Source organism: Mercenaria mercenaria, chromosome 18, assembly GCF_021730395.1.
Source record: "Mercenaria mercenaria strain notata chromosome 18, MADL_Memer_1, whole genome shotgun sequence".
Taxonomy (NCBI): Eukaryota; Metazoa; Mollusca; class Bivalvia; order Venerida; family Veneridae; genus Mercenaria; species Mercenaria mercenaria.
The window spans coordinates 32,266,477-32,282,894 of NC_069378.1; the positions used below are offsets into that span (position 1 = coordinate 32,266,477).

General features: G+C 34.3%; 1 protein-coding gene across 1 annotated transcript; it reads right to left on the minus strand.

Annotated features, from left to right (window-relative positions):
- Positions 1-3,783: 3,783 nt before the first annotated feature.
- Positions 3,784-15,707, minus strand: LOC123538911 (uncharacterized). The gene is made up of 4 exons (XM_045323322.2): positions 15,427-15,707; positions 7,960-8,105; positions 5,746-5,876; positions 3,784-4,842 (listed from the first exon to the last, which is right to left on the minus strand). Exons 1-4 carry the CDS (start codon positions 15,612-15,614, stop codon positions 4,675-4,677), a joined length of 633 nt encoding a protein of 210 aa, XP_045179257.1. The 5' UTR covers positions 15,615-15,707; the 3' UTR covers positions 3,784-4,674.
- Between the last annotated feature and the right edge of the window lie 711 nt (positions 15,708-16,418).

The following is a 16,418-nucleotide window of genomic DNA, read 5'->3' on the forward strand; positions in this document are numbered from 1 at the left end:
GTCTTCTAGACGTCTAAGTCTGACGTCTATTAGACGTCGTGGATATGACGTTGGTTAGACGTTGGATTCAGGTCGCCGACGTCGCGACCAAAATCCAACGTCTAACCAACGTCGGTACGACGTCAGGTGTTTACTGGGTACAAGTGCTAGACAAATAAAAAAACAATGCCTAAAATACCAGTTCTTTTATATTCGTTGGATTATGGTTGGAATTCACATTTAAAACAGACATAAATGCCTTATTTTTTCTTGTCGTAAAGACATCATTATAATGCATCACAAACATGTCTTTTATGATGCGTCATATTTCAAATTTGAAAAACCGTCGGGATTTCAACCATATTTCAACCACCAACCGTCAGGATTTCAACCATATTTCAACGTTGAAATATGGTTGAAATCCTGACGTTGTTTCAACATTGAAATTTCAACGTCATTTCACCTTTCAAATCCAACTATATTTCAACGTTGTTTCAACGTTGAAGTATGACGTTGTTTCAACGTTGTTGTGCCCACTGGGTAATTACTCTCTTAATTCATGGTAGTCCCCTGTCTGTTGTTCAACAAGCTGCCTATCTTGGCCTACTAGAACTCTCTTCAAATCTTTCTTGGTCACCTCATATAAATAAGATAACTATAAAGCCAGCCAAACTTTAGGATTTTTGAGGAGTAATTTCCATTCGGCAAAGCCTGAAATGAAAGCAGCAGCACACAAAACCCTAGTAAGACTTCAATTGGAATATACGGCTCATCGGTGTGGGATCCACTTCACGTATCAGATATCCAGAAATTAGAAAGTGTTCAAATATACTTTAACCGGCTGCATTGGGAATCATATGAACGTAGAAGACACATTTTTCGTCTTACTTTTTCGGCGTACCGTATTAAGCACGATTTTATGACCTCGTATGACCTTATGCCGCCTGAATAATGTACCAATCGGATTGCTTGGTAAGGTATTCTCGGTATTTTCAGCCGTAATGAGAGATTTTGTAAGAGTGGCGCTGATTGGAGGAAAGGCTGAAAATGCTTCACTCTGAGTCATGTGTGACATTGAGTGAAATGACAACGCGTTCGTCATCTATTACCTCTATAAGTACAGCACCATCGGGTTGTATGCGTACCACTTGAACAGAGCTCATCCGGACATATTTCTGTTTTGTTAAGTTTTCTTGTTAAGTTATTTCTGTTTTGTTAAGTTTCCTTTCCATAAGGTTTTGTTTATACAAAAAGGTTATTTGTTTTATACAGTCATTAACTCTTACCCTGCATTACAGGAACAATTTCTTACCAGTGCAAATCATTACTAACCTGCAACAACATGTCCGATACTGTTAAATTTTAGACTCTAAATCTTAAATTAATCTTTTCGGTGAAAACAGTACTGTACATATTCTGAATGATAGACAAATTTGATAATAAGCTGAAGTAGGGTAAGGGTTCATGTTGCTTCCAACAATTCCAGAAATAAAGTATAGAACGTATTTCAATATTGTTTGCTTACTGTTACCATCTTTTTAGCACCAAAGGCACAAAGTGAGCTTTTGTGATTGTTTGGTGTCCGTCGTGTGTCCCTCCACAATTTCTAAACACAGTCTTCTTCAGAACTACTGTCCTCATTTATACAAAACTTCACAGAGGCCCCTTTCAACATTGCCAAAAGATTTAAAATACAGGTTTCTGCCCATATATAACTTGTGCTTCAGTTACATCACGCCGACCATCTTTTTTTAAAGATATTTCTTGTTTTCTATAAAATTCATTATGAGCTTGTAGATATTACATCTACACACTACTTAATCCCTTACACTAGCCAGTTACGCCATTACCACCATATTGCATACCAAATACTACACTCACCAACAGATTACATCAATTAAGTACTCATTGTTTCCAAGAACAATAGTTAATTGGAACTCGCTACCGGTATATGTTGTCAGTGCTGACAATGCCACAGCATTTAGGACAGCACTGGCTACATTGCCACATATCCCTTAGACATACACAGAGCATTTATCTTTTAACTGTACTAACACTCTTTTTTCCTTGAACTTATACATAGTGTGCTGCACAGATGTAGGCAATTTAAGGCTAATTTAGGTTTTTGCACTCATTTTTTTATCACAACTGTCATTGTACTCCTGGGTGGACTGAGTAGCTTGGGAGACTTGACAGTCTATCTCTTTTTAACCCCACACGCATGGCTGTTATAGTCAGTTATGACTGCTTGCCATTATCGAAGAAGAAAACAAAATGAAAAAAAAAATGAAAATGAAATAGTTTGTGTGCATTAGGTATGTACAGTATAGGATTTAATTGATTTTATTTCTTTCTTTTTCCTTGCTGTCCAGAGCGGTTATATGTATTATTACAAAATATTACTGTATATTCAGAAATATATCATTTTTCTAAACTGCAACGCACGGGACATTACAAAAGTGATGCATACATAAAAAAGAATGAGTGAAGGTTATAATTATTCAAATATATGAAAAAGTTTCATATTTTCATAATTCTGTAATTGGTTTTCCTTCCTCGGGTATCTTAAAAAGCGTTCCTTAATATCTAAATGAATCCACCTTTTGCGTAACAAGGTTTTCCCTCACTTCAGTCAATCAGGCATACTTTTTACATCTTTTTTCTACGCAATTACTATTTAAAGGCATGCAAGTTTATCTGCTCGCTCCGCTCGAACATCATTAATAATTATAATTAATACCACTGAATGTGATATCCATGTACACAAATATATTTTGTTTTTATATTGTTCATAAAAGCTTTAAAATCGTTTCGTTTTTTTACAGATAACTACTACTAAGCAGTGTTTAAACTTGCCTCCTGTCTTGCATTGTAAAGTTGAAATTGTGATTAAGATATTTGAATGCCTCAAAAAAAAAAATCCAAACAATTAAGAAATGCAAGCCATGTTTGTCTGTTCTTGAGCTTATTTATAGTCACCATCGGTACGTAAGCCATATGGGTCACTCCTCCAGATTGTTAGTAATGTTAGTGGGAAGAAAGTGCATTACACAGAAGACGTTTGCCTATAAAGAAACTCGTCTTATATTTATGTCTTCTCTGTTCTTTTTAACTTCACTGGTGGCCAAAGAGAAGGACAGAAATGTATGCTTACTTATATCTGATCAAGAATTTACAGAAAACATGTCTGTGACGGCCACTTAATAACTGGCAAATTGTTGGCCAACTGGCTTCGGGATTTGAAACTGTTCCAATCTGGCATGAGTATTAGTCGTTTACCTACAGTATAGAGGTTTCCACACGATAAAATAAAAAGCAGTAACAAGTGGAAACCCACATACAACATTAAATCCCTGTTAACAGAGCATCTTTGTATTAAAAATAAAATTAGCAAAGGCTCTTACATGATTAGGAATGTTGAAAATGACTGTGTCAAGGGTGGAAAAAATGACTGAGTCGGGGATGAATAAAATTCAGTTGTTTGGTACATAGCAGACTATAGTGTTAATTTTCGTAAAGAGAACTAGCTGTTTTTCCACGAAGACCATCTTGAAACTGTTAATCATTTGGTTAAGGCGAAAACATATGAAGATCACAATAAGAAATTTAATAACAATAATGATAACAATGATGTTGATAATAATAATAATAATTGTCGTCATCATCATCATCCTTAGCAACAGCAGGAACAACAGCAACAGTTGCAGTAGCAGCATTCTTCCGTGAAAGAAGAAAAGGAGGTGGACAGGAGGAGGAGAAATCAGCATCTTAGATATTCTTTTTATAATATAACTAGGCACGATATAACGTGTATTTTCTTTTTATTTTTGAAAATATCTGCTAACCAAATTTAAATCATATTTTCAACATTTTCAACATAAAAAACTGTACATACACAAATGAACTTGTGTAATTGACTAGGTTTTCACACTCACACATTTTCCCCGAAATACAAAGACATGAATATATATTTTTTACAAGAACAATTGTGACAATAACATCCAACCATGACAGCGTGTTAATAAAAGCACTTATCGAACACATCTAGAAACAATATTTCATCAAGAATTGGCAGTTTACGATTCTAACCGCAATGGGTGTTTTGTTACGGAAACGACATTTTTCAAATCCATCAACTTTTATGTCACATAAATGACAGATGTATTCGTGTTTATATATTGTATGTCAGTGTTGATAAATTGCAAATATAGTGTCAAACAGCATACATTGTATAATTTATTGCTTTTGATTTCATAGTAAACAAATAAAGATATGCATCAATAAATTACACAACTCTAAAGCGGTGTCTTTTAAGTAGAATATGTATGTTATGAGTTGATTACATTTATGCACATTCAGCATAGTATAACTTTAAGTAAACAAACAGGAAAGCACTAGCGTATTAATATCTCTTAATGACAAAACGAAATTGAAAATGCTGAAATTTACAGTTATGAGAGACATTGCATTTATTAAATACAATGGCACCATTTGCAAATGTCAGATATTTTAATTTCTATCTTTGAATAAATATCTTCGGTCACCAAAAAGGTTTAAGATGTGAATTTGTCCGCGAATTAATAGCTTATTAAACATAAACAGTGTTGATTTCTTAAATGTTTATGTTATATAGTATAAAAAAGCATACAAGTTATCAAAATGGAAATTCAAAAAAAGCACTACTTTTATCAAGTATTATAACTCGTCATGTTTAGGTCCGCTAAACTCATTATGGGAGATAACTCCATCTTTGTCTTTATCCTCGTGGTCAAAAATTGTCTGTACCATTTCCTTATGTTCCTGAGAATCTTTGTCGGTCGGTTGTCCATGTTCCTGAGCTTGTGCGATTAAATAGTCAGATACCTGAAGAAAGAAATTGAGGTATATCATAAGCTAGTGTCTGTGACTGCTAATGTAAAAATAAACATTACATTACAGTCTAACCTGTGCTGACGACCAACTTTGGGCAGAGTCTATATTGTTCCTTAGATAACTAGTTAAACTACTGAAGTGTTTTTAACCTTCAACAAACAAAAAAAAAAAAAACATCTGCAAAACATGAAAGATCTTTTTTTTATTAAAGATGGGCTGTATGAACAGGTTTAACAGAAAATCTGTATCATTATATTTTAAATTGGTTAAGTTGGCCCTCCATGACAGATGGCGACAATCGAATGAAAACTTATATCGGTATACCGACACTAAATATTTACATGCGCGAAAAATGAGCACGTCGCCGCAATACCGGAGGATTAAAACAGCTCTTTCTTTATTGCAAGACAGCAATTTTCCTTAATTCCAATGCATTATCTTTCTTTTATCCGGTTCATAGTATGGCTATACTTGACATTTTGTGTCTGATAATTTGGCAGACTTTTTTCAAGATCATACAATAATTGCACTTAAATGTACATGACGAGAATCCAAGATGGAACGTTAAGTCAGTGTTACACCACCATTGCAAATTATAATTGGGACCTTATTTTTGAGTTGCTTTTTGAAGAGTGTCAATTTGATTAAAGATATGCTTGATTTGTATTTAAGTTCTAGAAATATTTTTAAAAATGTAAATCGTAGACGTTTTGTTCATTAAAAATGGGCACTGCACACCTCAGACAGATCAGCGTTAGTGAAATCTAAATCTATGGGTTGCAACGATTACCATGAAAAAAGAACAAACAAAGGCAATTAAACTAGTACAAATGTACACACTGCCAACTTGCTGCAATTTATCATGCTATTGTGTTATGGGGTTGACATATTTACCTCGTCATGAGTTAAAACTCCATCCTCATCTTTGTCTATCTGCTTGAAAACATTTGGTGGTACTGGACCGTCAGCTGTATGGACAAGTTCGACCTCAAATACCAGAGTAGCACCTGCAGGAATTGCGTCACCTAAAATTGTAATTATAAGATGGTGAGCTCCATGACGTTTCAATATATCACGTGCATATACTAGTTATATCGGATGTCAGTGAAAATGAAGTTATTGAAATCATACGCAAGTTCGAATTTTCTATTCGTGCAAGCAAGATAGAATATAAAACACTCACAACGTTTACATTGATAACATCATACCTCAAAAACGTTAAAAACAACAAAGATATGATTGTACGTTCACTTTGAATAGTGTCTTTTCAGAATTATTGCATGACTGCGGCATTTTCCTTTGAAGTTTTGTGTTTTCTAAATTCTGGTATCGCACGTTAGCTGTCTAAATTCGTTACACACAGTATCGTATGTTTTCTCTGTCTGGGTGTAAAACAATACACAAAATTAGCAAGTGTTGCTTTTTGATAAGGTATTGAAAATGATAAGCTATTTGAAATAATTATTACTGTATTTCTGTAGTTTAGTTCTTACATCTTTATTAAAACTTGATTTTTAATAACATAAAAATTAACTGCAATATGATTATGATATTCTTCAGTTTAAAAATTCAATTACGTTAGGCATAGCTTACAATATGCCTAGGTGTTAATTTCATCGATACATGAAACGTTTGTTGATAAAATTAGCCACGTGGGTTGTTTACATTACCTATTTCTCTAGGGTTCATGACCTCGTTAGGCTCCACCCCTCCCACCCCTCCCCCCACCCCCCCCCCTCCGCAAATTCAAATTTTTACAGTTAGTTTAAATTATTTTTGAAACTCTATTTCAACTATTGTTTTGAAAACAATTACACCGTATAGAATGTTTCATGGTACTTATGCACTTTTTTATACTTTTTTTTTTCAGTAGTTTTTTAAAATTTGAAAACAGGATCTGATGTGAAGCATGCATAATTTATATAAAGCCTGCAAGCGCAATCTTTGGCTTTTATATGGAGTGGGGGTTTACCCTGAAATGTTTCTAGGGGAGGCTCAAGAGGGAAATATTTTTAAAATTTTAAATTTAAGATTTAAAAAAATGTGTTCAGTTTACTGTTTTTAATCATGCAATAAATCTTAGACAATACATACGCGGTGTTACGGCGAGTATCATCATGCTTGGGAGATCTCAGGAACGTAATTTGATGCAAACTGCTCTACGAGCTGTTTGCTACCAAAATGTTCTGAGATTCCCCGCGCATGATGATACCAGCCGGTAACACACTTTTATGTATTATCTAACTTATACATATTCTTTTTATATGATTTCAGATAAAGATGATTTTGATTCGTTTTTATATAATTTAACATAAATATGATTCTCATTCGTAGTTTAAAGATCAAAATATAAATAACTTAACATATTTTTTAATAAATTGGTTAGAAACTAGACTAAATTTTATTAAAATTTGAGTCCGTACATGGGGGTTGAATTTCGTTTTTATCGGATAATCTAGCATATAAAACTAGGAAACGATAAACGGCAAAACCTTGTTGTTTAGGTGTGGTCTGTGGCATTCGGCACTTCCGACGATTACGTAATATCTCGTGCGTTTCGGCATTCGTCGAAACGCGTTGCTCGTATGAACTACATTTGCTGCCGTAAAATGCCGAAACAGAATACGTAAACGAACGAAAATTTCCGAATTGCATTAGGAGTCCACTACCTTAACTGCTAAATCTAGTAATGTTATTATTATTCTAATGACAAAACTGACTGCACGAGAAATGATTCCAGAAAATGTTATTAAATCACCTTCAAATTAATGTTTTTCTTACAGCATGGGTAAATATCTCAAAACTGGACAAGCACCTATACATTTAATTGGTCATTTGAGAAAATAAGCAAATTTACAACTGTGAGAAGTTTCTAAAAATCTTGGTTGCAGAATTTCTTTTCTATATTTGAATTTGTTCTCAAAACTGTGTTTTTCCCATACACTCCCGTTACGAAACTTGTTTAGAGAATATGTCTATCATGAAAGCAAGAACTCTATTCATTTATAGTAATTAAATGATTTTTTAAATTACAGGAATATTATGAGGGTGGAACTGAAGAACAAATATGTTCCGAATGTGCAGAACACCTTAAAAGGTTCATCTTACCTGCTCCTTTATCACCGTAAGCAAGATTTGGTGGGATTGTCAATTTCCTTTTTTCCCCAGGGCACATGTCCAGCAGCCCGTCTTCCCAACCTTTGATGACTTGACCGATACCGAGCTGAAACTGGAACGGCTGATTCCTTTCTAAACTGAAATATACGAAATAGGACAAACGTTAACCACGCCGATGATACAGTTAAACCTCTATATAAGGATCACTCCTGAGACCGTGAAAAATGGTATTGAAATAAGGTGGTTTAAAATCTTCATGTTAGATGCGCGGCAATAATTTAAATCGGTAAAACTGCTGGTTTAAAGAGCAAAGTGGTCCTTTTTTCAGAGACAGTCTTTATTCTAAGGTATTCTCAAGGATAAGACAGGTTTGACTTTACATTCAAATTACTTCGCATAGATAGCAAGAATTGTGCAAGACTAGTTTGGACAAAGTAAAATTATCTTGTAAGATTTGTTCCCCTTTGGTCTAGTGTGTAATTTCCGAACTTGTCTGCGTAATTTTAATGAATATGCTGTAAAAAGGCTAAATTGCACATCATGTGCATCATTATAAACAACTTGCGCTTTATTTAACAGTCGAATTGCACGGCCCAATTTTGGTTCTCACAACGTGTGAATTTTACGTCTTGCGTCCTAGGGCCAATAACAACAGCTCTATGGACTTTTATAGGGTCAATAAGAATACACGTTTATTAACATATGACCTGTTTCCCTTATACCAAAGTGAAAAGCCACTTAATTAGAATAAAAAATCGTTAAAAAAAACAACAATAAACAGATTACTTTGCAGTTTCCCTAAACTGATTGAATATAAATTGGGCTTGCGCAAATCTGAATTCAAAAACGTACGGAATTAATATCATATAATTGAATACTTCTTTGTATTATTAAGATCAAATATTCTAAAAGTTTTCTGCCGGTGTTAACGTTTTTACTCCTACTTAAAAATTAAATTTATAAAATGTGTTAATTTCACCGGAGCGTTTTATATGGCTTTAAGTGCTTTGAATAATTTATAGGTCATCCGGTGAAATATGAAAGATAACCGTGTTACAGAATATCATATCAACGATATAAATCCGATAAAAGCATTTAATAAATTAAAATTTCTTTTAAATTGGACAATTTTGTAGTAGCCGCTCTATGGCAATTAAATTAAGTGTTTTAATCATAAAATGCAAACATTTTATTCCAAGCAAAGCACAAAACAATGTTGCTTTTTTTACAGGACAACACACTATACAAGTGTTTTCTGGGGGAGACCCTTTTTTCTTATTTCGTTTACAACGAAATCTTATTTGTTTGCTACTTCAAAATCTCATTTCTATCTTTTATTGAGAACTCTGATTTCATTCTTTTTTATGATTCTATTTTGTTAGAACGAAATATCAACTCGTTTGTTCATAGATCTTAAATCGTTCTAATGAAATGTACGAAATATTAACGAAATGGTTATCAATTCTATAAATCGAAGTTCACGACATAATGAATTATTACTGAAATCGTTTCTTAAAATACTTATTCGTTTTAAAAGAATTTTATTTCGTTTGACTGAAATCACAGTTCGTTATCACAAAATGTTATATCGAAAGTTTGATTTTTTATTAAAGATTTATTACATTCTTAATTCATATTAGAAAATATGAACAAAGAAATCGCATTGCCTCTGTAAACGTTAAATAGACAATTTGTGTGTAAACAGGACTGCGCGAGTTACGTTTAGAATATTAAACACCCTATCATCGATCTATAGCTAAGCAACTAAATATACCGGAAGTTCTTTTAAGAAATGACCGTTTCACATGACATTTAACTGTGAAAGTAGATTTATGAACACAGTTTGTTTATATTTAGTCAAGTTGAATTTGTTTGATAAGAATTTCCCACAATCAAAGTTAGTAGATAAAATGAAAGTTACGTATTGAATATCTTTAATATTTCATTAAAACTACAGAGAGTCTCAAAGTTCCAGCATCTGATTGGATGGTTTTGGGCGCAGGCTAATTGACCAGTTACACAGATGCATTTTGTGACTGCGTGGTCCTAAAATTCAATCTTACGTTTTCATATTAACTTCTTCTCGGCGATATATGCCCTTTGTGTCGATTCGCCGTAAAATCCAATTCACTCACTCACTAAAATTCAATCTTTTAGCATCGGACCCCGTACTTAAATCATATGAGATAAATATCTCTCTTTCCTCCATAAGTGAAGAGCATTTGAATCATACAATACATTTAAAAATAAATAAGACACATTGTATACAAAATATATGTACAAGTAATATACAATGTGTCAAGACCTAGATCTAAGTGTGGCTTGATGATTTTATTATTTATTATATTATTTTATTGAACCCAAGACAACCGAACCAAGTTGCTGAAATCATACACACTTGACCACACTTCTGCAGTAATTGTGTTAAACTCAAAAGATATATTCTGCTAGTGATCACTGTAGAAAGGTACGGAGCGTTTGAGGTGACATGAGCAATTTTTAGAAGCACTGTGCGTCGTGCGTTCTCATTTATGCACGACTGCTATAATACCGTGCATACAAGAAATAGTCTATATATGACTTTGAAAAAATATGTTCTCATGTCGCCTCCAGACTGACATAAAAAGGGGGCATGTTATAATGACTGATGACAATGTCAATAAGATTTGTCAAAAAGTTGATATAATATTGGTTTGATATCTTGAGGCACCCAACGGTCTTGTCAGGGATGTTTAATTTTAGTTATTGTGTAAATGCCAACACCGACTAAAAAGCGTTGAAGTTCCGAAACTGTTTCTCACAAGTAATGTATGTGAGAATCTTACACTGGGTCACAGCTGTTTTTAAACATTTCTACTCATTAACAGTGTAAGAAAGTTTTCAGTAAGAGCGCAATTATTTCTTTGATTTCAGACGACCCGCAGATGGTGTGTATTAAGTGTACATGTGCAGTTCCAAGGAATGACACTGAACGAAATAGTTGCAAACGGAGTTTTTCAGATAAGCGTCTATCGAATGTGAAAGATGGGATATAAAAACGCTTGGTTTTATCCGAAGCGTATCCGAGAATAGTAGACGAGCATGTAATAATTTACAGCATACTACAACGTTGTAACACGCAAACGTTGCCCCTAGGCGTTACGTCTCAAACGTTGTCAATCGTCTGTTAAATATCTTGTTGCTGTTACAGTTGGACAGCAAAGATAAAAAGAATTTAAGATGTTTTAACCAACTGTTTCATTGTTACACTTCAATGGCTTTTGTTGACATCGTTTTTGTCGTGTCGCGTTATTTTGCCGTACTATACGTATATCGTTTAGGAACCAGTTTTGCTTGTACAACTATTGTACAATTATCACTTTCATTTAAATTCCTGTTCGAAAAAAAAAAATCTTCAAGTCGAACGCAGTACATCAGTTATAGCCGTTGCTTGTGGCCCTGAGATCGGAGCGTCAGGGGAGGTAACTAGAATCGCAGCAGAACCGCTATATTAACTGTACAATTTGATTCATATTTTCATTTCCTAGACTAGTGTTTCCCCTCAGCATCCAAACTTTCATATTCGGTGCTGAACATTCTTAAATTTATTATACTCAACGTTCGGCAAACTATCCATTAACTGTGTGTTTGACCTTTTGGCTTACGCTTTTTAAAATGCTTGATAAATATTAGTAGATTATGCAATAATTCTTATTTCACAAGATTTGTCTCCGTGATCCTCTTAGTTGCTAAACTGGAAAACAGTTATATGAGCCGTGTCATGGGAAAACCAACATAGTGACTTTGCGACCAGCATGGATCCAGACCATCCTGCGCAGTCTGGTCAGGATCCATGCTGTTCGCTTTCAAAGCCTATTGCAAATAGAGAAACTGTTAGCGAACAGCATGGATCCTGACCAGACTGCGCGGATGCATGCTGGTCGCAAACCCACTATGTTGAGTTTCTCATGGCACGGCTCATATGTCAGTAAAAATTAGTTTGTGAAAAAAAAAAAACAACAACAACAACAACATACGACTAATCACGTTGTCGAGGCGGCAAACATTTTTAAAATCATCTTTTTAACATGTTAACGGAGGGATTTTACGCAACAGGAATATGTTATTCAGTGATGCTGTGGCGAAGACAAGCAAATGAAATATCTACATCCAACTGGTCGTTATACATTATGACCAAGTTTCAGTAATTACAGTAAAACAACGCTCGCTTGAGGGCGCTAGGGGATGAGCAAAATGCTCGAGTTATCCATGGTTTCGAGCGACCCAAACAAAATTGAATTCAGTAATTAAAACTAATGGAGAAGTAGATACACTATAGCTCGCCCATCAAAATACACTTGCTAAACTGTAGTATTTCATTATTTTCTTCATTTGAACATTTATTGTTTGAATACCTTTGTGAACCAGAAAAACACCTGTTTTAAGAGACTATTTGCAAAAAGATTTGCACGATTTGATTTTGTGAAAAGCAATTTTTCACCGCGTCTTTTTACATATTTTCGTAGAGTATGCGCAAAAATTAGGTAAAAAGTTTTTTGTACAGGTAAAGTTGATCAAAACTCAGTGACATACAAATGATTGTCCAAGTTTATTATTTGTCCTAATTTCACCGGATTTACCCATAATGAAGAAGAAGACAAGCAATCTACAAAACACCAATGTGCTTTGTTGGAGACATCAAGATTCGAGGAACGCCAGTGTATTAACATCGTTTATTAAATAACCCGTAACATAAAAAATTGCAAGTCCAAAGTTTGTTACTTTGCTTATAAGTCAACAATTAAACAAACCTGCGAACATTATTTCAGATGTCATATAATAAAGAGAATTCTTAAGTACTAATTACTAGTATATGGCATCATTTCATTTTCATATGTAAACTTAAATAAGAGAAACAAAAGACAGATCAAAAAGAATTAAGAACATTATGTTATTACGCAATCTTCAGGATGGATGATTCTGGTGTTCACATTTTTTCTGTAAATAGGTGTTGATTACACCAAATATATATATATATTATTTTATTTCATGCGAAAGCAGAATGCAGACATCAAAGGAAAGAAGAAAGCATATTTCGCAATTACGCAATCTTTTGTACAAATATAATAGCCTATAAGGTTTCAGAATATGTCAATTAATTTGTACCATCCTTTGTCTGATGGGACATATATTAAATCTTACCCTTATTAATGATAGCCCTTATTCAATTCAGTATCGTTACAGCATCAAAGATTCCAGTTAAACGTATTCAGAATGTTTGCAACCGCTTTACGAGAAATAACGCCTGGGTCCAAAGTTATGAAACTGAAACTGGAACACAGTCCATAAACATTCAAGCGTTCAAAGCGTTCAAGCGTCTGATTGGTTGTTTCTTAATACAATTCTGAATCTGACCAATAGCAATGCTGTTTTCTGAGACTGGTCTCCAATTTATCTTAAAGCTATAGTATTGCATATGCTCCTCTTGCAAAGTGAACCGTCCTGCGGGGCTCATATAGGCGTTTGAATGAGTAAGTAGGACCAACGATTAAGTGTCATGGGAATGGAACGTCCGCTTTGGCTGCGTTTAGCTGAGGGAACGTAACGGTTGCAAAGAGTTTTTTTCATGAAAAAGAGCTTTAAAATTATGCCTTGTACCTATAGCAATTAACAGTTTCGGTAATTATTCTCGGGGTTGCTAACATCTTTTTTCCAACCCCTCTGGGTGCATTATCTATTTATTATCTGATAATCCAGCTAGGAACATACAACCCAACCCAGTCACAGATGGTAGTGAAAAAACCTACACAACAACAACAAAACAATCCTTAAGTTATCATAAGACCTTGCTGTGGAGATGCAGATTTATGTCAAAAATAGGCTTATTAATTAAAACGAACGCATTATAACAACTGCACATTAGGCAAACGCGTATTTTTCTAATGTGAAGAATGCGTTCAGCGAAAAATACGGTCCTTCGTGGAGGAGGGTGGAGGATAGGGTGGGGACCAAGGGGAGGGGAGGGGATAGTTACAGATAAAGAAAACCGCTTGCATCATTTATATGCACTTTGGCCTGATGTAGGTCTTTTGATGAAGCTGTATCAGCCTGACGGAAGATCACAATCGTGTTGTATAGAGGAACAATGGGAGCGTTATAGGTGATTATCTACAAAGGAGACCTTTCCATAACCTCTTTTTTATGTTTTGAATTCAGAATTTTGCACGCTGGGCATTCATCTTTTGTAATAATTCTGAATCAGTCTAAGACCTGATAGAATCATTTCATTCAGGACTACCGCTGAAATGATAACACTATTAGGAAACGAAAGCCTTAGATGATATATATTACAATTTAGTAAAAACTCTATACATCTAAAGGCGCACGGAACAATCGTTTTATAGAGGAAATAATTGGACGGTAGGACGATTGAAATGCCATCCTTATTAAACAATGAAAACCTTAACTTCTCCAATAACCCTTTGTTATAGCGTTATGAGAGTGTTCACAGCTGTTATTGTTGGCCCGATATTGATATCTAATCTTCGTATAGCGGTTAATTGATAATCGCCTTATCTCATTAAAGCCAGCATGTCGCATCTCAGTATTAATTGTTACGTTACTACCGATTGACCTTCAAATCTCTTTTTTTATCAATGACAATTTTGATAAGTTTGAATACTGTAATAAACTGTACACAGAAGATGAAATATTGCATCTTTTGAAGTTATGATTATTACTAGCCCGATAATGTTGTACTTATATGCCATAAGCAGTTTAAAATGTTTAATGCAGTACACTTCTACTGTATCGTATCGTCTCTGATCGTATCGGATTGGACCGTGTTTGATCTTATCGTATCGTATCGTATCGAATAGTATCGTATCGTGTCTGTATCGTATCGTATCGTATGGTAATGTATTGTATTGTATTGTATTGTATCGTATCGTATCGTATCGTATCGTATCGTATCGTATTGTATTGCGTTAACTGAAACGAACACTATATAAACCATTCCATATACTCTCAACCTACATTTTGCAAAAGAAACATCAAGCTACCTTTGTACAATAATCTGGATGTGATGAGCAAGAAGATTTATGCTATTTCAACTTACTATACAGTAACGACATGCCACGTTACAGGTTGTATTCCGTAGTATTTTAAACGTAAATCACGTGACAACGATTAAGCGGTACGTTGCATACATGTTAATAACGCAAGAGTATATTTCCTTGCATATTTTCTATATGAATGATGTACATGTGCATCAAATGAATCACTAAATGTATATATTGCAAGTTTTAACCTTTCTTCAGAATTATTTTATATGAATAATAGGCTACTGATTTGCACCTAGCGGCGATTTACGACTTAAATATGCCTTAAGCTCTCATCGACGTTTAACTAAAATAATGAAGTATTTATATTAAACTGCTATAACTGGTTTCCTTTTAAAAAGAAGAAAAGTTCACTCACCTGCTGTCGAACTGTGTACCATTTTCAAGGAATCCAGCGTAGTGCATAGTCACAAGATCATGCTTTTTCGTTTTTCTGTCACATTTTTCTACGGCATGAACCACTTCAACTTTAAGCTCTCCATCTTCACAGTTAACAACAACGGCTGCTATAGCAACCAATAAAGAAAGAAATAAAATATTAGACATTATTGGCTTACTATAAGGTTTATAATTGACAATATTAAGCTACTCAACATATGGTGCACATTTAAAGATAAGGCAAGTAGAGGCTTTCCAACGTGGCACGTATTAGGCGAATTTCGATTGGTTGATACATACCTCTTGTCTTTTTACGGTTGTCATTATTCGGTCATTCTCGGTCGTCTCCGACATCTCATTAATTATATAGTACAGTCTTAATTGACAATCCCTATTGTTTTACCTTTGACACGGGCTGTTTTTCTTTTGATTGGCTATTATAAGAAGCAAACCAGACATTAACACGTATATTTTCAAAAACGATTCTCCAGTGATACATCATCGTTAGATAACAAAAAATGCAAAAATAAAGTTCAAGGTTTTTCTACTTTTGTTTATTTTAATAATTTATTTATTCCTTATATTTATCATTGTCGTTTAACGAAAATGGTAAACGTTTCCATTTGGCTTGCATTGCAAAATCACTTTTTTATGCAACGCGCCTTTGCTCGAGACAGATCCATGTCGAGATGGACATAAACAAGAAGCAAATAGCTTTCTTTAGATTCCAATACATTTGTATTGAATATGGATCCGACCTGTCAATCAAACCAATAATATTGGCCAATGAGATAATAAGGTTATTATAATAGTAACTTTATCTGGGATGCTGTATTCGGCTCGAGCGGATTTTGCCAGATTAGATCCGACCTGGAAAAATCCACGAGAGGCGAATACAGCATCCCAGATCTATCTACCATAATAATGACCCTTTTATTATATACCGTCACCGTTTTGTTTGTTGTTTTGTTA

What these genes read in the sequence shown, in the direction of transcription:
- LOC123538911 (XM_045323322.2), bottom strand. Translation starts at nt 15,614, where the DNA reads ATGTCTAATATTTTATTTCTTTCTTTATTGGTTGCTATAGCAGCCGTT. An exon ending in GGTACACAGTTCGACAGCAG is followed by an intron (nt 8,106 to 15,426) that starts GTGAGTGAACTT and finishes CGTATATTTCAG; the next exon opens with TTTAGAAAGGAATCAGCCGT. An exon ending in GAGTTTTAACTCATGACGAG is followed by an intron (nt 4,843 to 5,745) that starts GTAAATATGTCA and finishes TTCTTTCTTCAG; the next exon opens with GTATCTGACTATTTAATCGC.